Below are 27,013 nucleotides of genomic sequence, written 5' to 3'. Positions count from 1 at the left end.
TGTACGATAAAGACAAGATGCAAGACAAGGGACCACCCTTAAATAGAACCTCCGGAGGATGTGTCGTGCAAGGAAGTCATTGATCTCCGGAGAATGCTTTTGGAACGTTCAACTTCTCTTCGACTTCAAGAAGTTGATTTGCTTGCTTAACAAGGTTATTCTAGTTTTATGTAAATTCCTCCACCCCCTACTTAGTACTAGCTGCAGAATTTCGTAACTCATCTGCTCATAGCTCTCTTCTAGGTCCTACGATGGGTCATCATCGATGGTTTTTAGGTTGGGTGAGTCTTGCAAATCATTCCTTCCGCTTGATTATGGTCCAAGAAACTCCACGTAACAAGGAAACGTGAAGAATCCAATGTCGAAAGCGACAGAGGAAAGCGAATGACTCTCAATCAAAGAAAAGGGCAGACAAAAAAGGTTGCTGCTGACTTCCCAACTTGCGTGCAATCAAGTTCAAACCATTCGCGCGATGCGGGTCGCACAAATGACAGCTTGCCGAACGGAAAGCTGCATTCTTACATTGCCAGTGACTAGTCCAGTTCGTTACCTCCATTGGTTCTCACGTATTAAAATTTGCCTCTTCGCATGTGATGCAGATGGGCATTTTTCACCATGCAAAAGCTGCGTGCTAGCTCATTGTATTAATACGTGAAAAACATGCAAACATTGTATGGCCGGATTTCCGTTTATTTGAAGCATCGTTAATTAGGTAGGCACAGAAAATGTATGTGCTCATCTGTAGCTTGTGTTGCACATATTATTTAAAAAATTTGCCGCACTGAAAAGCATCTCAAGTGTTGCACAATATAGCTAGTAAAAAAATGATTTACCACAAAAAAACTGACGAGTATTTTCCTTCGATATCAAAATTGCAGCATTTCAATTTGATGTCTTTCAACATAGATCCACTTATGCTAGATGCTAACAAGAATTTATCAAGACTAGCATATCCTATAATCAAATGACATCATGTCACTAGAGGAAATTTTGTGAGATGATCAGGCTGAGCAAACCTAAAAGGAAAGGAAGACACAGTGCTGATGAGCCAATACAGAACAACCCCATAAAAGCATCATAAAGCATATGCAGTACTTACAAGTTACATTGATGGCTTCATCAGATCAAAACATCCGTGAACCAAACAGTAAGGCTTTACACATTGACATAAGAAAGTGGGAAAACAAATCTTGAAAAATTTGCAGATATAACCTTCTGGATTCAACTAGAAGGGCCTGCTGTTCTGGACTCGTATCTGAACTGACATCAATCTCTCCGGATGTGTAGCTGCATCCACAAACATGAAATAGCTCATATAAACTAGTAGTGTGTGGCAGGACTAGGGAAAAGGCATTAGAAAAGTGGGAGTAAAAGTAATTGCTATTTCTTGCACAGAAACTCTACCACTTGTTCACGATCTGCAGTCAGTTAGTCGCAATACATTTAAGATGGAATTAGAAAATTAAAGGAAAAAAATGTAAACACCTACCGCTTATTTAGTCGCAATACATTTTAGATGGAGATAGGAATTTAAAAGAAAAAAGAGAGAAAAGAAGACACCAAAAGATCTTACAGACTGAATCACCCTGAAATAGTTACCTCGAAGGAAGTATGGCCTGGGGAACAAACAGTGCATATGCTGTTTCTCTCTCAGCTGCAAGCCGTTGAGCCTTCTGAAACTCTTTAAGAACCGCCTGAAAATCTTTTGCCAGTTTGGCATCTGCAATCTTCTTTCTGGCCTGCAAGCAATGAAAGATACTCAATTTTCCATCTTAACATTAGAATGAAATCAAACACTTATATGCCCAGGTACCCAGCACCCCGACCAATGATGTCTGACTGCTCAATAATGAAAATAGATAATTAGGACAATGGATGTCCAATCAAGTATCGTTAATTCGTTCATTCCATCGATGAAGCGATCAAGGGAACTTACACTAAGTCCAGCGTGATGATCTGTTTCGCTAGCTTGTTTAAGCTTGGCCGATGTATCCTTCACCAACTGTCCAATATGTAGCCTTGTCTTGTGCCTGCAGATTTGAAGAAAAACCAAGAAGGCTGCTTTAGCATTGCCAGAAATGCCGGGCAACGAGGCAACGAATGCCGAATTGGCTTTGCACAGTGGTTTCGAAATCATCAAAGCAGAGCTTAGGACTGTCTGAAATGACGAATCGCGCCATAACCACACACATTTCCGCACGCAAAAACATCATACTCCTCGTCTATCCAAGCGGCCGACAAATTCAACCAAAAACTCACGTGCAATCACGCTCACGAACCGACAAACCAACCCCTCCCCCCCCGGGGCCACACCACATTTCCAGAACCCAAAGCAATTTAACGATCAATTCAGGACACTCTCGCCGCGGCGGCACGGCGGCGTCGACCGCCGGACGCCGCCGGAATAGTCGCAAGAATTTCGAACGGACAGGACAGGAAGGGGGAGAAGGGGGCGGGGAGGCTCACAGCTTCTCGCGGAGCTCGGGGGTCTCCTTGGGCGTGCCGAGGGTGTTGACGAGGCGCTGGAAGGTGTTGACGGCGGTGTTGATCTGGAAGACGCCAGAGACGACGGCCTGCGTGGCGTCCGTTGAGCAGCTCCCCGCGCCTCGACCCTCCCGGCCCGCGGCCGGCCTCGAGATCCTGGAAGCTCATCCTCTACTCCTCCACCACCACCACCACCCGCGGCGGCCGCCCGACCACGCGCCGCTCCCAACCCCTCGGGAATCTCGACCGGGCGAAATCGAGAGTACGAGGAGAGAGAGAGAGAAATCCCCGCGCCTCGTTCGTTCTCGGAGAAATTGAGGAAATTTCTGATCGGGAATCGGGATCAGAAATTTCCGATCGGGAATCGCTGGAGCTCGAGCTGCTGCTCGAGCGAGCGTTGCTCCCCCTTCGGCGCGGCAGATCTGGGCGAGCAACGCTCGAGCGAGCCATCCCAGATCTGCCGCGCCGAAGGGGGAGCAACGCTGACCGGAGAAGGAGCGCCGAAGGGGGAGCAACGCTGACCGGAGGAGGAGCGCCGAACGGGGAGCAACGCCGACCGGAGAAGGAGGAGCACCAGAAACGTACCTCGAGTCGCCGGAGTGAGGAGTGACCGGAGAGTCAGCCGAGTGGGAGCCGCCGGAGAGATCGGAGAGACGCCGGAAAAGGAAGAACGAAGCTTGAGCGGACGGGAGGAGCGACGAGCACGCACGAAGGAGACGAGCACGCACGAAGCCTTTTGTTCCGATTTTGTTTTTTTGTTCTTTTGATTTTTGTTCTTTTGTTCTTGCCAAGAAGTGTTTCTTTCCCAAAGAAACAACTTTTTCGTTTCTTTTTTTCTGTTCTTATTTCGTTCCAGAAACAAAAAAAAAAAAAGGAACAAAACGCAACCAAACGCGTTTCTGTTCCTTTTTGTTAAGGCACACTTTCCGTACAGAAGTGTGCCGGAAACGTTTCTTAGAAACTTTTCCATGCACGCCCTAAATTTTTTTGGGATGAGTAGACAGATGGGCGAGAAATGGTTGGGAATAAATATGTGGACGTGAAAAACAACGTGGGAGGAGCTTCTCTTGAGAACTTTAGGACAGCTATGGAGAAGATAAGGAAAGAGGCCGAAGACCATGCATCACAACGCGTGGCGTGAGGAAAGGAACCTGTTTTCGAGTCTCCATCCACGGCTTGAGTAACAAGCGTCGGACATCCCCAATTCCGCACCCACGAGGTTCTTCACGGGGATTCGAATTGTGGGGTCGGGAGCATCTGGTTTGGACAAGATCAAGTCGAATTTGTTACCAAAATATTAATTTAGTTTTAAATTTTTTAAATTTAATCAATTTAATTTTATATTTTTAACAATTTGATAATGTATTCTTCTAACTCAATTTTGATTGATCATTATCGACGTTAATTTTTTTTTATTTATAATTTTTACTTTATTTTTTATTTTTCTATATTACATGAAAATCAAATCTTCTAGTTAGGAAACAAATTTAACATTTTTATATGGGTATTAAGATAGTTTACGACCTTTATAATCAAATCATTGGGTGAGTTTTATGACTTTGCACATTCTCGGGCTATTTTTCTTTCTTATATCTCATGCGTTACAAGAGTTCTTCTTATCAGGACAACGTAAATTCTAATTGATTCTCACCTCGTCATATTTAAATAAGCTTCAATTATATGATATTTAACTTGAATATCTCCCACAACATGGACACATCTCTACATCATGGCTTGTTGATGCCTCTTCAGTTGGAACGTCCTCCTTGAGGACTTTTGCCAAGTAATGGTTAGCCATATTACGTGCAAACTACCTTCTCCACACCATTGGCATTGATCTTGAGCCGAAATGTCTTTTAGATATCAGCTCTTTATCTTTCCCACGAAATGATTGCCATAGTTGATTGGGGTTTTCTATAGAGGTGGGGGTTTCGTCCAAGGAAGTGTTTAACTTGCAGCGTCTGCCCTTCCAATTTTTGGCCAATGTTAGGGTGTTGTGTCCCGTCATCATCAAATTTGGCTCGATGATAGGCAGAGTCGGGACATAAAAGTCCTTACTATGGAACACATCAAACGGCCGCCCCACCGATTGCATGATGAAGTCCGACTTGAGTTGGGATTATTAGAAGCGGCAGCGGCGTCGTTGTCGTTCTCCGCTGTGAAGGAAATAACACGAAACTGACAACTAGTCTTAGAGAAGAAGAGCGTTAGGGAGTGATAAATGATAACGAGTGGGCGTGGATTGAGCAATGGTGAAAATGAGAGGGGGAAAGGGGCCAAATTATAAAGACATTTTCTTGCTCCAGACGGTTACTGGATCAGTGGCAGTTATTGGGCTGATTCGACTTGTGGCAACCAGCAGAGGCCGAACCCAAAAGGGCCTGACCTGGCTCAGGATCGGGCCCGGCCCAAAGGGCCGTGCCTGGTCGGCTGGCACTGGCAGGTCAAAGCCGAGGAGAAACCGTGGCAGGACCAGGCGAGGCCACGTGAATTTCCTCTGCCCTCTCGGCGACCGTCGCTGTTTTCCTTAACGAGGAAGGAGACGACGGCACAAGACGTAACTTCACCGACACACGACGGCGCCCGCTTTTTACTTCGGGCATCTTTCTTTTGCCTCAACGTCCCCTTTCCCCGAACAGAATCCAATTCCCTCGTCCAAAAAGAAGCAGGAAAAGGGAGCCAAAAGCAAGGCGAGAAAGAAACAGAGACAGAGACAGAAACAGGGGAGAGGGAAAGAAGAACGAAGATGGGTCTCCTTTCCAACAGGTGACTCGATGTTTCTTCCTCTCTCGAGCTCCATGTTCCTTGATCTCGCCTGGGTTGAATGCGGTTTGATTTTTTGCTTTCTGGGTTGAGACGTTTACCCCTTGTTGGTTGCGTGCGTGGGTTGATTGCAGAGTAAAGAAGGAGAGCCTGGTGCCAGGGGATCATATCTACTCCTGGAGGACCGCTTATATTTATGCCCATCACGGTTTGCCCTCTCTTTCCTTCCTTTTTTTCACGGTACTGTCTATCTTGTCTGTGTTCAGGGCCCTTCGATTAGTTCTTTCGCCGAATGCTGATTATGTAGCGATTATCGATGTTTTGTGTTGCCTGAAATTTTCAATCTCAAGCTGAGGAGGAAGTTATTTCCGATTTGACTTGTTAGGCTTTGCAATTTAGGTGGATTAGGATTAGTTAAGCCGGGTCGTGGTACTTTATTGCATCGGTATTCGCTTTGTGATCATGGCGAAAGCGTTGTTAAACAACACGGAAACATTACGCTAAAATGCGATTGGCTTGATGTATGAATTATTGAGCGAAACTCCATTGAAATGCGATTGACTCGATAGGCCATGTAAGGTGCAACCTTAAGATTCTTGCTCCTCATTCGTTATGCTACCAACGACGGCTCTGTATGTTGCAGACATTCTTGTCCATCATAATTTGGCAAAGGGACTTTTCACAATTGAACTGGATCCGGTCGTATGTCGTATGCTCAACTAACATCGTGATGTACACTGTGCAGCAAAAAATCTCTGTTCTATTTAGGAGATTCCTTTCCCTTCATATTTCTCTTGTGCACTGATTGGCTGAATGTGGTTTGGATTGTTCCGTACGTCTTATTAAGTCGAGGCACGCCAATGTTTCACCACATTTAGCCATCTCTCTTCTTGTCTTGATGAGTTTACTGTTCTGCTACTGTTGTCCTAAGTCCTAACTATTTATTTGTGAGAGCTAAATCCACCGGTTTCTAACTTTCTACTCAATGAATCAGGTATTTACATTGGCGATAATAAAGTCGTGCACTTCACGAGACAGGGACAAGAAGTAGGAACCGGTACTGTCTTTGACCTTTTATTAGCAAGTTCTGGACCAGCCCGGTCTCGAGTGCCTTGCCCAACCTGCACTCCTCCCGAAGATGATCACGGGGTGGTCGCATCATGCCTGGACTGCTTTCTCTCAGGGGCATCCTGTACCGATTTGAGTACTCCGTGAGCCCTGCACACTTCCTTGCCAAGGCACGTGGTGGCACCTGCACCCTCGCTGTTGCCGATCCAGACGAGATCGTGGTTCACAGGGCAAAGTATCTGCTTGAAAACGGCTTCGGCTGCTACAACGTGTTCAAGAACAACTGTGAGGATTTCACCATCTACTGCAAGACTGGCCTCCTGGTTCTGGACCAGAGGGCATCGGGCAAGGAGGGCAGGCAGTCTCGATCGTTGGTGGGCCTCTTGCAGCAGTCCTGTCCACACCATTGCGTCTGGTTACCACAAATGTGTACGGGATGGCGGCAACGGCAGTTGGGGTGTATTGTGCGAGTCGATATGCGGCTGATGTTGGGAGCGGCATGAGGAGGGATGTGGTGAAAGTGTCGGTGGAGGATCTGACTCGACGACTGGCAAATGGGATGCTTCAGGTGATGGAACCTCTCGGCTCGCCAACCATTGTTGGCTGATCTTTGGATAAAGCCGGGTTTGCAGCGAAATGTTGTGACCAAACTTCAAGACTGGGTTTTGATTGAAGCATCTGCTTCTTCTCGTGCATTGTGTGCGCACTTAACATGATTTCTTGCTGCCTCCCATTAAAGACATGCTTGTTTTATCTATCAAAAACTCTGGACTGATAGTGATCACTGTTCCTTAAAAGCTTGAGCTTTCAGTAGTTAGGCCAGCGAATGTTCCTGTTATTTCTCATCACAATTTCCTGCCTCGAGGAAGAAAGACAAATAACAGGATAATGCACCGACCATATCACCGGCATGACAATGCCGGAGTACCAGTGGTACTCGTCATGGAACTTCGGGACTCCGAGGGTCCGGATTTAACATGTGAAGTGCAATATTGGCATGACCAGCAGTTGGATTTTCTATTTGATCAAGAACTGGAGCTACTTTTTCATCAAGGTTATAACTTGGAAGCTAACAAACCATCTTTGGCAACAGGTTCATTTACGCTTCCACTGTCACATGTTTAAAGTTTCGCTATCCACTCCAGAAAGGATTACACTTTTATGATGTCAATACCCGGAAAACTTAGGCCCCGTTTGTTTGTATTAAACACTTTTTCTGTTTTTGTTCCTGGGAACAAAAAAGGAATAGAAACGCGTTTGGGTGCGTTTGTTCCTTTTTTTCTTTTTCTTCCCAGGAACAAAAAAAAAAGTAAACAAACAAGAAACACAAATTTTGTGTTTCTTGTTTTACACAAATCAGAAACACTTTTTTTTCTTTTTTCTCTTATTTTTTGTTCTTCTTTCTTTTGGCGGTCGCCGGCCTCGTATGGCCGGCGACCGCCGACGAGGGCCGGCGGCCTCGCCCAGCCACGGCGAGGCTCGCCGGCCCGGCGAGGCCAACGCTCGCCGTCCCCCTACGAGGCCGAGGCTCGCCGTAGCCGGGCGAGGCCGACCTCGCGCCGGCTGGCGAGCTCGATCTCGCCCAAATCCGCCTCGAGCTCGCCCCGGCGAGCCGCGGCCGAGCTCGCCCGGCGGCAAGCCTCGGCCTCGCCCGGCGGTGGCCGGCGAGCCGCGCCTCGCCGCCGGGCGAGCTCGGCCCTCGTCGGCCCGGCGCCACCAAAAGAAGAAAAAAAAAATGAAAAAGAAAAAAAGAAAAAAAGGAAAAATAAGAAAAAAATAGAAAAAATAAAATAAATAAATAAATCATCCAAATTTACCAAACATGTTTCTGTTTATTTTTTATTCTCGGAACAAGTTTACCAAACGCGTATTTTGTTCAAAAATTGTTCCCCAACAGAAATATTTTTTTCTATTTCTATTCCCTAACAATTTTTAAACGAAACACAACCAAACGCGCCTTTAGCTACTGCACAGAAGTTAAACAACTGAAAATCAAAGGTATGCCGGCACAGCATGTATTACAGAGGCTGGACGGACGGCAACTGTTACATGCTTAGACGAGTAGAACCGCGTTCACGCATCCGTCATTCTCTGGATCATTGGTCACTTGTGCATATTTTCCCATTCACCAACCAACAATTACACAATTTAAATAACGACTGGAAGAGGCAAGGTGGTTTTCAACTTCACTTTTAAGCTCAAAAGCTTACCCCACACGACCTTCCCAGCTGGTGTGACGAGACCCAATTCACTTACGTTAACCTGTCATATTTAGAGAGAGATGAATAGGTAAAGCAGGCACCTTTCATAGAAAAAATTCTGGTGGTTTCCTTCATCTGAAGTAATGTCTATTCAAAGCCTTACCTCAATGACGGTTCCCTTGGTCAGGACACCCAGGGAGGTGTACATCTGACCGTTTGGATTTTTCTTCACTCCAATGATCTCCAGATTGAAGGTGCACTTGAGCTCCGGATGCGTGACGTGAGCTTTGTTGAACCGGAGTCCTGATGGCCGAATGAACCGCTCGTACTTAGGGGGCTTCCTTGTGAAACCTGGTCCGACGAATGTGGCCTTCGTGACCATCCTCTTCCATTGCTTGGCTGAAAGAAGGGAAGCAACAGGAAGTTCAGTAGCCTTTCAAAATTCAGAGCAAACTTTGATCCACCCTTGATTCATTTTTGCATAGATGGCCCAGACGCGGACGAAGCGACTACATTCAGTTGCTTCAGCAAGTACAACGAGGATAAGCTCCTCGAGCAAGATTCTCAGATATTACAGCAAGCAAGCCTGAGTTAGCATCTTCTCTGAATCCCGACTCCACAACATGCGTTTTACCACGTCTCGATCTAAAAATTAGATTCGCCAGGGGAAAAGGATAGTGATAACTCATAGTCTATTTGTAAACTAAGCATGATGTTGCCAAAGCAATCAAACTCCGGCCACCCCCAGACACCACATACTCGAGAATAAAGCAGCAAGAGCAACAAAAACAAAGGGAATAAACAAGAACACGAAACCGATGGTAACCTATCTTGACTTACTTTTCCTTTTGCCAGATTTGACCACTTTGAACATTTCATCTTCAGCAACAGGCCTTACCTGAGGAGGATTACAAATGAAATGAATAGTCAAAAAGATTTCAAATAAGTCATCACAAAACGAAATCGGGCAACTGGTTATTTACCAAGTGCAATGACAATTGATATTACCAGATGATGAGGGATGAGCTTACCTTCGGTAAAGGCACTTCCCACTTTCCAGCTTTCTCCTTCCTTTTCTGCTTAATAGAGTTGCTAAGCACCTGGATGTGCCAAAATGTCAGATTCGGAAACACTCAGTGATATTCAAAAAATCACATCCATCGATATTTGACTAAGCATACTTTAGCTCGGGTGGTGGTTTCACGGTCCAGCAGATAAGCAGGAACAGCTCCTTCACTAACATCATCATCCGCCTTGCGCCTAGATGATGACTCCTCGTGCATATTCAACCTGTCCCAACACATGAAGCACTCTTTTTACTGTATGGCCTATGAAGATAGCTCTTACTTCTTGAAAATCGACCTACACTTAGCAAAATAATTTAGTATTTCTAGAATAGGTAATCAGAGTACCAGGACCTCATATATTCAACACATCCCAAATGGAAGATTGAGATCACGATGACTTAATTACCAGTCGATGAAAAAAAAAAACTCCCATGCTTCCTTTGCTTCGGTCGCTAACCGGACTGCATCTGCCTAAACTTTATGTTTCCCTAAAAAAAAAAAAAGTGTTTGTTTTGCTATATTTTTATGTAAGAGGCAATATGGCTTTTGTGAGTTTAGCTGGGACTAGATGACAATATTCTGAAATTTGATAACTATAATGAAGGAGTGTATTCTGTTGGATGGTCTTGGACCTCTCTCACATCAAAAGCTAGCTCAAGGGTAAAGCTTTTCCTTACACATATAAATTGACCACCTGTCCTTTCTATAACCGATATGAGATAAATCTTAACAATCTCCGCCTCACACATTGAGCTTAGGTTGGAGGCAGCAATAATTCTAGTAATTGTTGGGTCTAGACTTGTTAGTAACTAGATTTTGATATCAGTATTGGATGGTCTTAGGCCTCTCTTACTCCAAAAGCTAGCTAAGCGATGAAGTTTTCCCTCACACTCATAAACTCACCATATGCTCCTTGCACAACTGATGTAGGATAAACCACAACTTCTTCCGATTAAAATCAAGAAATAAGCTACTCCTGACAACAAAAATCACCAAAAAAACTCACGTTTTCTTCATTAGAGCCTTCTCTGCATACCGTTTCTTGGCGAACATCTTACCCTTAATGCCCAAAGTCTGCGAAACATCCGGAGAAACAGACCCAACAGAAAAAAGAACTTGAGCTCACAGTGAAACCCCAAACGAGAAGAGAAAAGATAAAAAAAAAACACAAAGCTGTTCACGTTAACAAGGAAAAGGAACCGACCTTCTGGGCTTTTTCGGATCTCTCGTGGACTTCCCGAGCTTCCTCTTGCGTTTCCGCTCGAAGTGATCATGGCGATACCCATGTCTCTTCCTGTGGAGCTCTATGTAATCTCCCTGCGGCTGAAGATTGAAGAAGAAACGTCAAAACCGAAAGCAACGAAGCCAACCAGTAAGCATTGATTTAAAGCCATTCTAGCGATTCGCCCGAAACTTCTACTGAGAGAGAGAGAGAGATTGAGCAGCGCACGCACCGTGGTGAGTTTACGTATCCGACGTGATCTCGCGATGCGTTCGAATCGAAGAACCTCTGATATTGTGGAGGGTCTATGCAGTGAAAGGTGGTCGAGTCTGGTTTTTTCATGTATAGGTCGGTTGTGAAGGAGCTGAGTCGGTGCGGTGGAGTTAAAGAAAACTTTTCCCTCGAAAACTCCCACTTCTCCCTGTTTTTCTGTGGATTCAAACATCTTGCAATGGGCCGAGGTCCGACAGAAGATGGCCCGGCCCACAATCTGCGAAAGCCCTCACGTCAGAATCCATCCTATCTGTAAGAATCGATTAATCATTGAGCCAAGCTGCTCGAGCCTGGCTTGTGCAGAATCCATACTCGGTTCCATTATTTGGGAATTCGAGTCGAGCTCGAGCTTGAAAATACTTGTATCCTACGGCTCGCTGTTCTAGTCGAGCAGTATTTCTCTTCATATATTTATAATTAGGGAAGTTAGAGGAATGGTCCGTGTATCATTGCCGATGTTCAGTTGTGGTCCTCGTACTTTATCACCCCAAACCAAAATTTGTTCACAATTTCAAGGCGAAATCCACATTTTTGTAAATGCCGCCCTTGATACCAAGCATTATATATTAGAGTCTAGTGGAACTTTTCCTTTTTGTCGAAAATGCTTTCTTCGTTCGATGATGAACGCTATTAGAAGATAGTTAATGGGTTTCTGAACATAAAATATTTCATAAGAGAGCTCGTGTTTAAGCAGCCAATTAGAAAGGAGGGCCTTCTTTCTGATAGGTTTTGGCAATCTCGTCTATAAATTGATTGGTTTTGCGAGAGCAATGAGCTAATTTTAAACCCCTAAGCCAGACCAGAGCTCTTCTACAATCTTCTCTCATGTTTCGTCAGGCCCATGAGCCTTGATCGGTACCCAAAACACGCTTCACCACCAATTAGTTATTAGATTTCATTGCCACCCTCAGATCATAAGTACTCTTTTTTTTTTTTTTTTTTAGTCCTACTCTATTCTTACTCTACTCGAAACCCACTCCTGAAACTTACGCGTCCCCACCCCATCCTCCCCTGAGAAGGTGGGGATTTGAACTCTCTGGGGCGAATCCCAGTAGTTGATCAGAAGTACTCTTAAGGTAAATGAAAAGCCATTTAAATTCTAGCAATTGTACTCTAATCTTGAGGTAGTCTTCAACCCCATCCAAATACACATGTATATATACATGTATATACATATATACATGTGTATATATATATATATATAAATATATATATATAATATATTTTAATTTCGGAAAAAAGGTTAATTTCTGTTATGAATAGATTGATATTTTGGACATTGATTAGATCCTTGAAACTTTGCCTATAAGTAGCCATACCATATCAGACCAGCTCAGGCACAACCCCAAAAATATTGGGATTTTCCGTAAAAATCAATTTGAAACTTCCAGGTCTGCCACCACTACCTAATCGAAAACAGAAATCTCCCAACAGAGAACTTTTCCTATTACTTTAGTGGTTCTCATTCCATCATCACATGTCTTGAAGCTTCTAAACCCAGGAATGTTCAGTACTCCAAATTCCCTTTTCTTCTTTCTAGTTTCTAGTTTCTGTATGTGAAAAGATCAAAACCCCATACCCATCAATTGTACAGACAAGGTGATCAAATCAGTCATAAGTGAAAGCACCAAGATGGAGACCTCCCCATGTGCGGATGTGGTTCGATGACAAGGACCCCAGAGCCAGAGCCATTGCAAAGCTTTTGCGCTCCATTGGATAGAACGAAAGCAGGAGAAGGAGGCCACACATCTTCACCTTGTTCCTTTGCGGCTCGATCGGCACAAAGATATGGACAGGTGCCATGAAGTGTAGGGTCTCTCGCTCTCTCTCTCTCTCTCTCTCTCTCTCTCTCTCTCTGTGTTGCGCTTATCGGTTCTCAATTATCCAAATCTTCCAGAAAACGAAACTGAAAGCCCGAAAAGCCAATAATAGCAAAAGAACAAAGTTTTATCTTGATAGGATCGAGAGGGTCGTGTCTACGGAGAAGGGGTGATTGAGCAATGTGCAAGGGCCTGCATCAAGGCCTGCATGGCTCGTGGGGAATGTATTTGATGCTGTATGTTGCAGGTACAACTGTAAGCTCAGATGATAAAGAAGGCCGGGTCCTCGCACGTGAAGCTAGCTATACAGCCTGTTGATTGCAGTTCAATTGGGTTGCTGTTCGCCTATGTGGCTAAACGTGCTTAGGCTTCAATGAAGGCTCGCCGGTCATGCAGCTCCTTCGTGGTCCCGCCATACATAGGAACTTAAATATAACTTTTCCCCATGTCATTCGTCAGCATTGAATGAAACAGAAAAATCTCTCCGAGCCCTTACTTTCTCCTTCTACTAAACCGACCAAATCGAGTAAGTTCAAACCCCTCCTCAAAATCCCCTTTTCTCCTCCAAATCTCTCTAACCATATGTAGTGCTAGGGTTCTAGGGTTTGTGTGTAAATTCTCATAAAGCGTAGGATCTTTTAGTCTATTTGAAGTAGCTAGATGTGGTCCAATTACCCCCTAAAAGGTTTAACATCCAAAATCGGGTCGAGTTCCAGAATTAGCAATATAAAGTTGCTCCACTAGATTTCCCAACCTAGGGTATAGCTGCTGAATATTGATGGAAATCACGTTAGGAATGAACCAAGTTGATGCGTGAGCGTGACATATATAGAAATGCTAGAAGGTGAATTGGAAAATGAGTGTTCAAACCAGACACTCTTGGCTTACATGCCGTTTTGGAAGTTAGTGCTTAGTTGAGTTTCCCTGAATACTTATGCTCGTTAGAAAGAGTGTGGTGCAAACTTAGCATGGTTGTCATCTTCTGAGCTTTATAGAACGTCGACATCCATTTTCCTCCTTATCCATCTTCAAGTGGGCAACAAAAGAAAAGTTAGCTTTTCGGATTACCATCAGGTTCACCGCCCCATATAAAAAAGTGCGCCCGCGCTTATCCTTGAATGAGTGACATGTGTATTAAGAGTTTTCTTAGTCAAATTCTTCCACATGTCAATTATCTAACAGTAAATGTGCAAGTCATTCTTTACACCAACAGTGAACTTAATAAGAAATTTTGTTGTCTACGTGTTTTGTGCTTCACCTAGGGTTTTGAGTTCTCCACAATTGACGTTAACAATTTAACTCCTATGCTTTTCTCATTGAACTATTCATCATGAAAATTACCATAAAAAGTTATAAACATATTATGTAAATACGGATTCTTTTCAAATTAACGGTTGTGAATCTAGGGGTATTTCTAAAAGCCAATCCAAAAAAATGTAACATTGTAGTTTCGTGACTCGATATCCCACTATTAAAACATAATTTACCAAACTCTCTGTTCTCCCCAAGAATCAATCTATCGATTTTAATAACAAAAGAGTTACATCTTTACAAGATCAAACGGAAAATGACAAAAAATCAGAAGCCTCACCAGTTGGGAAAATTGCATCATTCTAGGATAAAAAGGGACCTCGACCCCCACTTGAGACCGAAGGCTCCCTCCCCTCGCTCGCAGACAGAAGGCTTCGCCATCGGACATGGGGCCCAGATCCTGTCTGATGCTTTTCGGACCAATCAAATACTTCCTTTTGCACCGCCAAGCATTAATGTTATTTGAAATAATTTGTTAATCGAAATCGGCGCGAATGATTATATAATTTGAGAGGTGATAGTGAGCATAGATTCAGGGGTCCTACCAATATCAGTGTTGATGGTGGGACTCTAATGATTGGTCCAACAGGTCCTAATTAGCTGTTCCCATAGTACAAACTACCGAGAGTTATTCATAGACCGAATTTTGGTTTTGCCTTTCTTCTGGTTCTATCATTTTTCACGAACATTAAGTTGATCTTAAATTTTTAGTACAAAATTTCAATATAGCCATTCCTATCGATTTTTGCCAAAAATTATTAATGTAACGGCAAATAGCTGTCTTACGTGATATGTCATTACGTTAGCGATTTCAAATAAAAATTGATCAAAATGAATATATAATGGAATTTGGAGCAAATATTTAGCATGGGATGATTACCAAAAATTTATTTACCGATTATACCGATATCAATTTAATCATAATCCTTTTGCTTTGATCCATACAATATGTTTGGAATTGATAAATTTCCTGATTTCATAGCTCAATTGACAAAATTGGAAAGTTTATTCCTGAATTGGCATCCATACATTAAATTTATAACTAATGGGGTAATTTTTTCCTATCGAACATCGCATGGAATTCTATGATACGATGAATTGAATTGGGGGTGTTTTCAAGAGGGTTTGCTCAATAAATATTCCATCAAACCTAACATTTTTCAAATTAAACAAAAAGGGCAGACCAATTATGTTCAGCCACACTCCAATTCCAATACCAAGCCTGTTACCTTTTTCTTTTTGGCCGGAAATTTTCTTACTTTAATCCCGAGTGCCAATCGCACTCCCCCTTCACCTTCCCCATCAAGCAACCACCACCTCGATGGATAATAATATCCAATTAATGTCCGTATTTTATTTTCGTAAATGGGTGGAAAATCAATCGTTTGCGACTGTTCGTGCATAAGGATACGGATCTCGATCATTTAATTTCTACATCAACCCAACGCACTACAGCTAGCATAAAATTAATTTGAACGAGAGCCTAACGGCGCACGTTCCTGAAACCCCCATGATTCCACGTCTCAGCTGCCTTATTCCCCCTCAATTAACAAAGAGGTTTGCAGGAGGTTGATGAAATGATTAGATTAAGATTATATTAAAGTAGTTACAGTAATCTTCTGGACATTATCCTAAAAGAAAATATTAATTGTGGGAGATTGGCAGACCACGAGTGGCATGTGAACTCATCAATAGGTCACTTTGTGTCAAAGGCAAGACAAAGGAGCCCCTTGAATTTTATAATCCCTCTCTTTCAGCATCGATCAGTGCAAGATTGACTGCTTTTGATTGGCGGTTATGATCATATAACAGCTAATTTGATATGAATTCTAAACTAATGTAACTTAAAAGATGAGGAAAGCATAGCATAAATTTAAAAACTTGACCAAATTTGAGATTATTTTACCTTAACAAAGGAAAGGATACTTCAGTGTGGTTGATTTAGTTTCCAAGAGATTCACGATGCTATTTCCTATAATTAACAACCATGAAAATTAGCACATTTTCGAAGCGTGCAAAGACCCAAATTGGATGCAACAATGACCTCATTAACAAGCTTAAACCGGGATGGACATAATGTATTTGGCTTAGGATGGAACATCTCCTTGAAAAGGATATGAGCACTTAAGGATCCGAGTTTAATTTGCGATAGCATACGTCCAATTTACATGCACAAAGAATTTCTCATTCTAATCCAACAATTTAAACTCTAGGATTAACGACTACCCGCATAATTATGATCTCAATATATCATATGCAATCTGAAAGTTTTTTCATTCACGTATAATTTTTCAACGAGTTAAATTACCTTATTTTTCTTCTTTCAAAACTTTTTATGCCATCACATCATAGCGGGAAAATCTCGATTAACTAATTGGGACAGGATCGCACCATAGGCATGCAAAGGACGACGAGACCGAGACGGCCACGGGAGGCGCTGCCGGCGACCGGAAGAGTCAAAAGGCGAGACAGCGATTCACGATTTCTTAGGCCCGCGCGAGGTCATAATCGGAATTTCGCCCGGGGCGAGGTGGGGGAAGACAACGTGCGGCCGAATACGTGGGGGAAGCGGATCGTCGTCTTTCTTCTCCACTTGGTCCCCGTGAAGAACTAACTGGCCGTCGAATTCTGTCCGGAATCCACGCGCGGCTCCCTCGTGGATATTCCCGTTGGTTCTCGTCACCGGTCCCCTCCCGCCGCTTGTCCGCATCTTTGCCGCCACGAGACTTTTGTGGTGGAAAGAGAATTTAAGAATCCCTTCCCCCCGCAGCTCGGGAGGTCGAATTCCGGGTTGAAAGTTGGAAGGGCGCAATTGGTGTAACCTGCAGTTTGAGGTGTAACGGTCTGCGACGTGGCACCAAGCGTTGGAGCTCGTTAATTGGGTACCGCCTCTTTTTGAAATTGCATCCCCCAATCCCCATGAATCTTGATGTGACGACTTCCTGTAAAGTAATGACTCACTGCTGCTGCCGGTGGCTGCGCAAGCGACGAGGTTGTCGAGCACGTTCCGGAAGTTGCAGGGCCCTTTTTCCAAGGCTATAGCTATTTCCGCCTTTGATTTGGTATGCATTAATTTTGAATCGAATCGAATCATTTGGGTGTACTTGGATCTGATGGGTCTTACGATATTCTCTTTTAAAATATTAAAAAGAATTTTAATGAAAAATGAGAAATATTGTATGAGTTACAATATTAAGAAGAGATGATTTTTAGTTTGGTTTGATTAATGGAACCAAATTTTTTAAAATAATTTTTCATTATATAAATTGAATCGAAAACACACGAAAATTCGGTTCGTATCGAAATGGTTTTTGGTTCAATTCGTTTTCCAATTCAATTCGACACGCCGAATTGATGTCGGGAAGTAATGAATTAACATGCATTTTTTTTTCATTTGAAGTGAATGATGCAATGTAATATATTCATAAATGAGGAGCAGAGATTGTACTATAACCTATTTATAGAGTGTATCATGATAGGCCCATATATTATTGGTTACTATTGGAATACCGACCCACGCTGACCTTCAACCACGCTTCATTACCAGACCAAGATTTGTTGAGCTCAATATAATTTGATGCATAATTGTATTTGTGATGTCAATATTGTCTCCTGTGTATTTTATTTTTGTTGTAACAGCCTTATTTTCTCAAATGAATATTATGCCATTGATATAAGAGCAAATTTATGGTAAGATTTCCAACACATGGGATGTCCCCCTCAATTATCATGTAACTAAACTAGAGCTAGTTTCCTTGGGCCTATCTAGAAGTTATCCTGGTAAATTCAGAGCAATGTCAAAGCGCTCTCTCTCTCTCTCTCTCTGGACGGGGGATTTCAAAATTCGAACCACCAAAGTACGACATACTTTGTCGTCTTGGTCAAGTCAGTCATCCACAGATAGTTTTGCTTAGGGTTGCACTACTATTGTGGACAAGATGGAACCACAGGCAACAATTGATCCTTCCATAATTTTTGAATCACTCAGAATGAACTATTTTGACCATGAACGAATAGTCCTTGGACCTAATTTCCACTCGATGCACGTTTCAACATGGTGTTCAACATCAATTGATCCACAATGCATGATCAACGCTAACTATACAATTTTTTTGCATTTTTAAAAGTCTTTTTTGGGATTTTTTTCTTCTTTCCTTTTTCTTTTTCTTTTTCCTACTCTTGGCTGGTGAGGATGCAAAGGTCGCCATCCTACCCTCGCCTAGATTTGGGCAAAGTGTGCAGACAACATTTCTACTAATTCGAAGTCCATAATGCATGAGTTGGCACGCACGATCAATATTGAATCCCGTGTTGAAATGTGCATTGAGTGGAAATTATGAGCGAGAACTATTCGCTCATGGTTAACATAGTTCATTCTAATTGATTCAGATTCATGGAAAAAAGGCTTTTAAAAATGCAAAAAAATTGTATAGTCAGCGTTGATTGTATCATATAGAACAGTTGATATTGATCAAATTGCAACATTAGTGTTTTTCAAATCATAAAAAAAAATTGAGATTAAATTGTCAAATCATTAAAATATTTAGAGATAAATTAACTAAAATAAAAGGTTTATAATTGAATTGATACACATTAAAGTTTAGGATTTTTTTAGTAATTTTTTTTTTTGTCGACACTAGATAGCCTTTTAGCAAGCAACGGGAGTTCATTGGTGGAAGAGCGTCGTGTTCTCATCAATTCCATCGACGGCTGTCTCTCAGAAACTTCCTTTTTGGAGCTTTCTCTATACAACACTCACTCTTAGTCGTGACATATGTTGGGGTCGACCGTCAATCAGTTCCACACTCTGCCAAAGATCAATTCGTTGGGTGAATCAACATGCACCCAAAAAGGGAAAAAAAAAGAAAGAAAGAGAAGAAAGTTATATAACCTTGCCTTAATTATTTAGAGAGAGTATCATTTCGTTTTCACCCGAAACTTAATAAGTAAGGAAAATTATTCTATTAGTCCTAAACTTATTATGTGAATATAAATTTAGTCGATTTAATTATAGATATTTTTATGAAATTCCAATGTAATCATCTTCCACCACTTTTCAATGGAAATCGCCAATGTCGCAGTGTGCCACATATAGCGGTTGATGAATTAGTATAAATTGAACAAAACGATTACATTAGAATTTCAAACAAACGTTCATTACTAAATTGGCAATGCAATCATTTTCAACCAATTTTCGATGAAAATTGCCGATGTTGCTATGTGTCGAGTAGGACATGTTGGTGATGGTTGGTGAAGGTCAACCGAAAGAGTTATATTGGAATTTTAAGCAAAATTTTATAATTAAATAAAAAAAATTGAAAATTTCATAAGTGAATTGTCATCTATGATTGGTCGGATAATTTGTTTTCGAGGAGCATGTCCAAACCGCACAAATATTCTCAATGCGACGAGGCTTCCCAGAGTGATAATTACGTGGTGGGGAGCACGAAAAATATCCGGGAGACGTGCCCAAAATTGAGGCTGGAACGACGGGGGATGAAAAGAGGGGAGCGCGATCATTCATAAATTTTGCCTTTATCGTCCCCCTTTTTTTCACCTTGTCCCCCCTTTCTCCGTTGGGTCTACACAGCACTGCAATCCAACCAAAAGTTGATGCGTGCCCATTGGGTCCCACTCGTCTTACGGGCGTCGACCTCTTCTTTTGACTGGTAAAACTAGTTGTCGACCTCTCGATCTCCCCCGAATTCAAGTTAAAAAGAAATATTACCTGACAATCATTTAGGACGTCTTTTTTTTTTTTTACTTAATCCCTACGGCGGGTTATCGCATAATTAATCCGTAAATTAAGTAGATGGGCAGGACGCTGATTTGAATTTGATCAAGTGATCGAACACATTATGGGTGTTTTCACCTTTTTTGCAATGATGACAGCGAAATTAAATATCTATTACACTTCTACGTCAAATCACATCGACAAACTTAGATTAACTCCTTTAAGGAGTGCAAATAATGGGCACCATCTATAGTACTGGCTTTTATATTTTGTCATAATCTTGCAATCTCATATCCTCCGCAAAAAATATGATCATAAGTTGTGTACCTCACCCCTATATAAATTTGTATTTTGATCACTATTCCAAACCTATGAGATTCACATTCACACACACTCTTATTAACTACTACATGACCAACATGGATTTATTTTTAATAGAACTCTTGGCGTCCTTGTAATGCAATTGTCATAGTTGCCTCCATTGATAGGCAACGACTTGTTTCGCTCATCTCAAATCGGAACATCCCCAAAATTTTAAAGCTTTCGTGAAGATTCTCCGCTAAAGAGCCTAGTAAAATAGGACAAACTAAAAGGAGAAAGGGGTGGAGAGAGGGAGGAAAATATTGGAATATTTGTAATTTTTCATATTCTGCAGCATAAAATAGGTTCCCGTTTGTATCCGAAAAATCGAATTTGAACCGAACTTAGCTTTTTTAATCCTTATCCAATCTAATGGATGCTGGAGATTTTACTAATGAAAACGACTCCTACGCAATGAGGTATGCAAGAAGATCGATCGAATCAAAATCAACCCATCTCATAGATGAGAATTATTATGGGCGTGCATGGAAACACTCCAAAAAGTGTTTCCTATGACACTACTGTATGGAAAGTGTTCCCTGGAACAAAAAATGAATAAAAACGCGTTTGGTTGCGTTTACATTTTTTGTTTTTTTGTTTCTTAACGAAATAGAATGTAAAAAAGAAACAAAAAAGTTGTTTCTCCTGAAAGAAACACTTCTCGGAAGGAACAAAAGAACAAAAATCACTCTTCTCTCTCTTCTTCTTTTCTTCTTTTTTTCTTCTTTTTCATTTTGGCTTGCCGTCGCCTCGGCCATGGCCGGCGACCGTCGAGGCTCAACGTCGTCGGCGCGGGCGGCCGAGCCTCGCCCAACCACGGCCCGGCTCGGCCTCGCCGTGGGCGGCGAGCCTCGCCGTGGTGGGCGAGGTCCGCCTCGTCGGCCGTCGCCGGAGGCTCTGACCGACCAGAAGAAAGAAAAAAATAAAAAGAAAGGAAAAATAAAAAAAAAAAAAATGTTTAAAAAATTAAAAGAAACAAAAAAATAATAAAATTTACCAAACGTGTTTGTTCATTTTTATTCCTGACCAAACGTTACTAAACGCGTGTTTTTGCTTCAAAACTGTTTTACAGGAGCTTTCCTAATGTAAATACTTTTTTTCGTTTCGTTCCCAGAACAAAAAAGAATGTAAAACAAATCCATGCACCCTATAAGACCATAAAAAAGAAAACTCTCGAATATTGTTGCAGGGTGGTCCGTCCAAGTCTCACAAAGGTGGAAATTAGTAAAGTATGCTGACAAGATTCTCCTGTCGGCGAGAACCTCCACGGGCGCCGGATCGGGAGGAATTTGGAAGTTGCTCCCGTCGATGAAATCCACAAGCACCAGCAGCCATCGTGATCGATCTGTCGCCATTAAACAATAACATTAAAATTCACGAACGGTTAGAATAAACATGATAATTCACCGCCCACCTGCCTTAACATCTCCATGCGAAAGCTCTCTCCCTGACAACACACAATGACAAAAATGCCCTTCCTTTCCACTCCCAAGCAAGCGGCGGTGAATTGTACATTTACTGGACCAAATTTAGGCCACACAAAAGAAGGGTCAGACAACTCGGTACCAACCCATCACAATCCAAGGCTTTTACTTGACACGACTCTAATATTAAATTGTGATATCTATACTTTTACCATTTTTTTTATTCAGGCAATTCATACCAATTATATATTATGACCTGATATGAGATTTAAATTTTTTCAAATTTCAGCAACAACATATTATTCTGTGAAATTAAGGGCTTGAAAGAGGGAAGAAAAATGTGTTTTCACTAGGCGGGTAATTAAATTGCTTAACAAATTGTGAAGACCATTACATGTACCGACTCATTTTATTGTTAGTGTACGATGCAATTAACATTAATCCGTATGAGCTGTAATTACGCGCGTTAGCCGGAAGTAGACCTGGTCGAAGATTTCGTGCTCCGACAACGAGGGAGCGAGTGAGCAAGGGACAGATGTGGGGCAAATTTTTATTTTCCCCACTACGGCAGAGACGAGATAAAAGGAAAAAAATAAAATAAAAATAAAGGCACGAAATAAAAAAAAAAATTAAAAAAAAAGAAAGTTCTGGCAAATTCCTCAGTAACTGAATCACATTCTTTTCTTTCCCCAATTTTCTTTATTTATTTATTTTCCCCTCTCTCTATCTTCATCATCTCCTTCCTCTCGATTTGGACCCAAAAAATAAAAAATAAAAAAATCGGTTTTTTTTCATCGTCGTCGTCGTCGTCGTCGTCGTCTCATCATCATCATCATCATCTCTCCCCGCGACTTGAACATTTCCAGTCGCAGATCCGCCTTTGCAGTTACCTCTTCAAACGACCAGCTCCACCTCCAGCTCCCTCTCTCACTCTCTTTTCTCTCTCTACTTCCACTTCACTCTATAACTACTTCCCCCGCACCGCCCTCCCTCCCTCTCTCTCTCTCTCTCTCTAGAATCGCTAGTCATGCCGCCGTCGTGACCGGAATCCGGTGATGCCGCGCCTCCGCCGGAACCGCCATTGCTCCTCCTCCTCCTCCTCACCGCACTGAAGCTCGTCGGCACTAGGGGGATCTCTTCCTCTCTCTGCCTCATGGGGAAAAGTAACCGCCTCGGCCGCCGCCGCGCCGGCGAGCTGCTCCTCGCCGTCGCGCTCTCTCTCCTCGCGGCGGTCTCCGGCGTCACGGACCCGGGCGACCTGGCCATCCTGAAGCAGTTCCGGGACGGGCTCAGCAACCCGGAGCTGCTCGAGTGGCCGGCGGGCGGCGGCGACGGCGACCCGTGCGGCTCCAAGTGGAAGCACGTGTTCTGCTCCGGCGACCGGGTGTCGCAGATTGAGGTCCAGAAGGTCGGCCTCGCGGGCCCCCTCCCCGCGAACCTCAACCAGCTCACCGCCCTCACTCACTTGGGCCTCCAGAACAACCGGTTCAGCGGGGCGGTCCCGTCGCTGCGCGGGCTCTCGACTCTGCAGTACGCGTATCTGGATTACAACAAGTTCGACTCCATTCCTTCCGATTGCTTCGTCGGCCTCGACAGCTTGCAGGTTCGTTCGAGCGTTTCGCGTCACTTCGCCGACGCTGTTCAAAGTCGGATTCTTGCAGAGCGTGTCGCTTCGATTTCAGCTGATGGTTTTGCTCGGTTCCTTTGATTTGGCACAGATTCTGGCATTGGACGGCAACAATCTGAACGCCAGCACGGGGTGGATGTTCCCGAATGAGTTGCAGAACTCGGCGCAGCTGAGGAATCTCACCTGTAACGGCTGCAATTTGGTCGGCCCGGTGCCGGATTTCCTCGGAAGCATGGCTTCTCTGCAAGTGTTGATGTTATCAGGTAACAGCTTGACGGGTGGGATTCCTGCGAGTTTTGCTAACTGCAGTTTGCAGATTCTGTGGTTGAATAATCAACGTAAAGGTGGAATGACCGGGCCTATTGATGTGGTGACTTCTATGGTCTCTCTGACGAGCCTGTGGCTTCATGGGAATAGCTTCTCGGGATCGATTCCGGGGAATATCGGGGACTTGGTTTCTCTGAAGAGCCTCAATCTTAATGGTAATCAATTCTCCGGCTTGATTCCTGATAGCTTGATAAATATGGTTTTGGATTTGCTAGATCTGAATAATAATAACTTCATGGGTCCGACCCCCAACTTTAAGTCGCCTAAGGCGGTTTGTGCTTCTAATAAGTTTTGTTTGCCCACGCCGGGAGCACCTTGCGCGCCGGAAGTTATGGCTCTCATAGACTTTCTTGGCGCGTTGAATTACCCAGCAAGGCTTCTTTCGTCGTGGGTGGGTAATGATCCTTGCCAAGGGCCATGGCTTGGGCTGAGTTGCAATAATAACGGAAAAGTTGCCATGATCAATTTGCCCAAGAACAATCTTACTGGTGCATTGAGTCCGTCGGTTGCGAAGTTGGATGCTCTCACACAGGTGAGACTTGGTTCGAACAATTTGACGGGTTCAGTCCCTGCTAACTGGACTAGTTTGAAAGGTCTGACTTACTTGGACCTAAGTAACAACAACATTTCTGGTCCAATACCAAAATTTAGTGACTCTGTGACGCTCCTCATTGATGGGAATCCTCTGCTAAATGTTACCCCCACCTCTCCAGAGGTGAGCCCTCCATCTGGGGATACGAAGTCCCCTGGTGGAACTCCAGATTCCCCAACCAAGGCTCAACTTCTGCTTCTGCTAACGTTCCTACTCCTGTTAGCTCCCCAAGCCCAAGAAATTTAAGTATTTTTGGGCAGCAATTGTCGCTCCCGTTGCCAGTGTGGCAGCTCTCATGCTCCTGGCTGTTCCTCTGTACTTCTGTTGTAAGAAGAGGAGAGAAACATCCCAGGCTCCAAGTTCCCTAGTGGTTTACCTGAGAGATTCCTCTGATCCAGATAATATCGTGAAGATCGCAGTTGCTAGTAACACCTATGGCAGCACCTCACTTATGGGGAGTGACTCTGCTAGCAGAAATAGCAGTGGATTTGGTGAGTCTCATGTAATTGAAGCGGGGAATCTCATAATATCAGTTCAGGTCCTTCGAAATGTGACGAAAAATTTTGCACGGGAAAATGAGCTTGGTCGCGGTGGCTTTGGGGTAGTTTATAAGGGGGAGTTAGACGATGGAACAAAGATCGCAGTGAAAAGAATGGAGGCAGGTGTAATTAGCAACAAAGCAATAGACGAATTTCAGGCTGAAATTGCAGTCCTTTCAAAAGTTAGGCATCGTCACTTGGTATCTCTTCTAGGCTATTCTGTAGAAGGAAATGAAAGAATACTAGTGTATGAGTACATGCCTCAAGGGGCCCTCAGCAAGCATCTCTTCCATTGGAAGAACTTGAAGTTGGAGCCTCTTACCTGGAAGAGGAGGTTAAATATTGCTCTGGACGTTGCCAGGGAATGGAGTATCTTCATAGTCTAGCTCATCAGAGCTTCATACACAGAGATCTTAAATCATCGAATATTTTGCTCGGAGATGATTTTAAAGCCAAGGTTTCAGATTTTGGACTGGTAAAGCTTGCTCCTGATGGAGAGAAGTCTGTGGTAACAAGGCTTGCCGGGACCTTTGGCTATCTAGCTCCAGAATATGCTGGTAAGCTTTCAATTGTAGATTGTGTCTTTGTGAGTGCGCGTGTGCCTGTGCGTGTAGCATGTGGAACCCTGGAAGAAGTGCATACTCTGCTCTGCGTTATAAATCATATTAATCATCTGGAAAATAGAGTACATTTCGTTGAACATTTGAAGCACGAAAAGTTTTCTTCTTGCCTGTCATAGTTAGGTTTATTCGTGACATCCACTCAATTGATTTTACAAGTTGATTACAATGGATCAATATTTGTCCTGTTACTGCATCCTGCTACTCTTGACATTCAACTCTTTATGACGAGGTTGAATTTTTATAACAAGTATCGACCTTTGCCTACATTGTTTGCATGCAAATTTTTGGTTACAGATGAATTTCACGGCACTGAGTAGATTTGCATAGTTGTTTCCAAACTATGGGAACCTGATTTCTCTTGTTATGAAAGTTTAACAATCTTGGAATCATTTTCAGTTATATATTCTGCTTCCGCACTCATTAAATATTACTTTCTTTGACTTGTATTTATCATTCATATTAGTTCTCATCATATTCTGATTGCTCCCATTTCACGTACAGTCACAGGGAAAATTACTACTAAAGCTGATGTCTTCAGTTTTGGAGTTGTTTTAATGGAACTACTGACGGGATTGATGGCGCTTGATGGAGAAAGACCAGAGGAAAGCCAATACCTCGTGGGTTATTTCTGGAATATAAAATCAGATAAAGAAAAGTTAAAGGCTGCTATTGACCCAACTTTGGAGAAAAAGGAGGAGACATACGAGAGTATCTCCATCATCGCTGAATTAGCCGGGCACTGCACTGCAAGGAGCCAAACCAAAGGCCAGATATGGGCCATGCTGTGAATGTACTGGCTCCACTTGTTGAGAAATGGAAACCATTTGACGACGACTACGAAGAATACTCTGGCATTGATTACAGCCTCCCGCTGAATCAGATGGTTAAGGACTGGCAGGAAGCAGAAAGCAAGGACTTGAGTTACGCGGACTTAGAAGACAGTAAGGGAAGTATACCCACAAGACCAACAGGATTCGCGGACTCTTTCACTTCTACCGATGCTCGGTAAAAAGATCAATTTGGTTGCTTTTCTTAAGCATGCTTCTTTTGGTAGTGGTATATAGCACGATGGGATGGGGGGGCTTTGCTTATTGAGAACTCAGTGTTCATATCATGATTAAACGTTACTTCCTTATCATGATTAAGTAGGGTTTCCAAATTCTTAGGATATCTTGTTCAGGCTTTAAATGTTCGAGTTTTGACCATGATATCTCCAGGGAATTGGTGATGTTGTAGATAGAGATGGATCATTATAAAAAATGATGCTTATGATTCCTCATCTTTTTTTCCACGATGATCTCATCATCATCATCATCTTCCTCTTCCTCTTCTTGAGACGAGGAACTAACCTCTTATGGTTTCTATTCCTAGTATATTGTTACCGTTGCCTAGAGGCTCTTTGATGACCTTGAACGTGCTTTACTCGGAGATTAATACACTGCATATCACGTGTACCGGAATTACTTCACTTTTTGAAGACAGCATATGAGATATGTCCTAATTGCTTCAGCTGTGCATGTCCCTGATCACAAATGTCGCAGAATTCGCACTATGCATTAGTTTTTACAAGGAATCTGC

At 42.9% G+C, this 27,013-nt stretch overlaps 3 protein-coding genes, 1 long non-coding RNA gene and 1 pseudogene across 4 annotated transcripts; 3 read left to right on the top strand and 2 right to left on the bottom strand.

Annotated features, from left to right (window-relative positions):
* Positions 1-744, top strand: LOC108959953. The gene is made up of 2 exons (XR_001987595.2): positions 1-154; positions 244-744. It is a non-coding gene; the product is annotated as an uncharacterized LOC108959953 (long non-coding RNA).
* Positions 745-915: 171 nt separating this feature from the next.
* Positions 916-2,924, bottom strand: LOC104447932 (syntaxin-23). The gene is given in 5 exon segments (XM_039315590.1): positions 916-1,287; positions 1,600-1,739; positions 1,937-2,030; positions 2,467-2,586; positions 2,588-2,924. Coding segments are annotated over 5 exon segments (582 nt in total). The 5' UTR covers positions 2,653-2,924; the 3' UTR covers positions 916-1,124.
* A 2,175-nt stretch (positions 2,925-5,099) lies between these two features.
* On the top strand, positions 5,100-7,153 carry LOC120294656 (annotated as a pseudogene).
* A 1,092-nt stretch (positions 7,154-8,245) lies between these two features.
* Positions 8,246-11,323, bottom strand: LOC120294465 (ribosome biogenesis protein NSA2 homolog). The gene is made up of 9 exons (XM_039314555.1): positions 11,249-11,323; positions 10,784-10,906; positions 10,590-10,657; positions 9,698-9,806; positions 9,548-9,616; positions 9,357-9,414; positions 8,680-8,915; positions 8,526-8,577; positions 8,246-8,436 (listed from the first exon to the last, which is right to left on the bottom strand). Exons 1-9 carry the CDS (start codon positions 11,321-11,323, stop codon positions 8,369-8,371), a joined length of 858 nt encoding a protein of 285 aa, XP_039170489.1. The 3' UTR covers positions 8,246-8,368.
* An 11,217-nt stretch (positions 11,324-22,540) lies between these two features.
* LOC104447007 (receptor protein kinase TMK1) lies at positions 22,541-26,714 on the top strand. The gene is given in 6 exon segments (XM_039315917.1): positions 22,541-23,330; positions 23,446-24,456; positions 24,497-25,169; positions 25,172-25,369; positions 25,937-26,182; positions 26,185-26,714. Coding segments are annotated over 6 exon segments (2,838 nt in total). The 5' UTR covers positions 22,541-22,880; the 3' UTR covers positions 26,445-26,714.
* Positions 26,715-27,013: the final 299 nt, after the last annotated feature.

The sequence above is a fragment of the Eucalyptus grandis genome, chromosome 6 (assembly GCF_016545825.1).
Source record: "Eucalyptus grandis isolate ANBG69807.140 chromosome 6, ASM1654582v1, whole genome shotgun sequence".
Classification (NCBI taxonomy): Eukaryota; Viridiplantae; Streptophyta; class Magnoliopsida; order Myrtales; family Myrtaceae; genus Eucalyptus; species Eucalyptus grandis.
The sequence above is the reverse complement of the archived record's forward strand: the minus strand, read 5'-3'. Positions and strand labels throughout refer to the sequence as shown.

Coding starts and splice junctions, on each gene's coding strand:
- LOC120294465 (XM_039314555.1), bottom strand. CDS start 11,323: ATGGATTCTGACGTGAGGGCTTTCGCAGATTGTGGGCCGGGCCATCTT. Junction 9,415..9,547: donor GGGAAGTGCCTTTACCGAAG/GTAAGCTCATCC, acceptor AATCCTCCTCAG/GTAAGGCCTGTTGCTGAAGA. Junction 8,916..9,356: donor CAAATCTGGCAAAAGGAAAA/GTAAGTCAAGAT, acceptor CCCTTCTTTCAG/CCAAGCAATGGAAGAGGATG.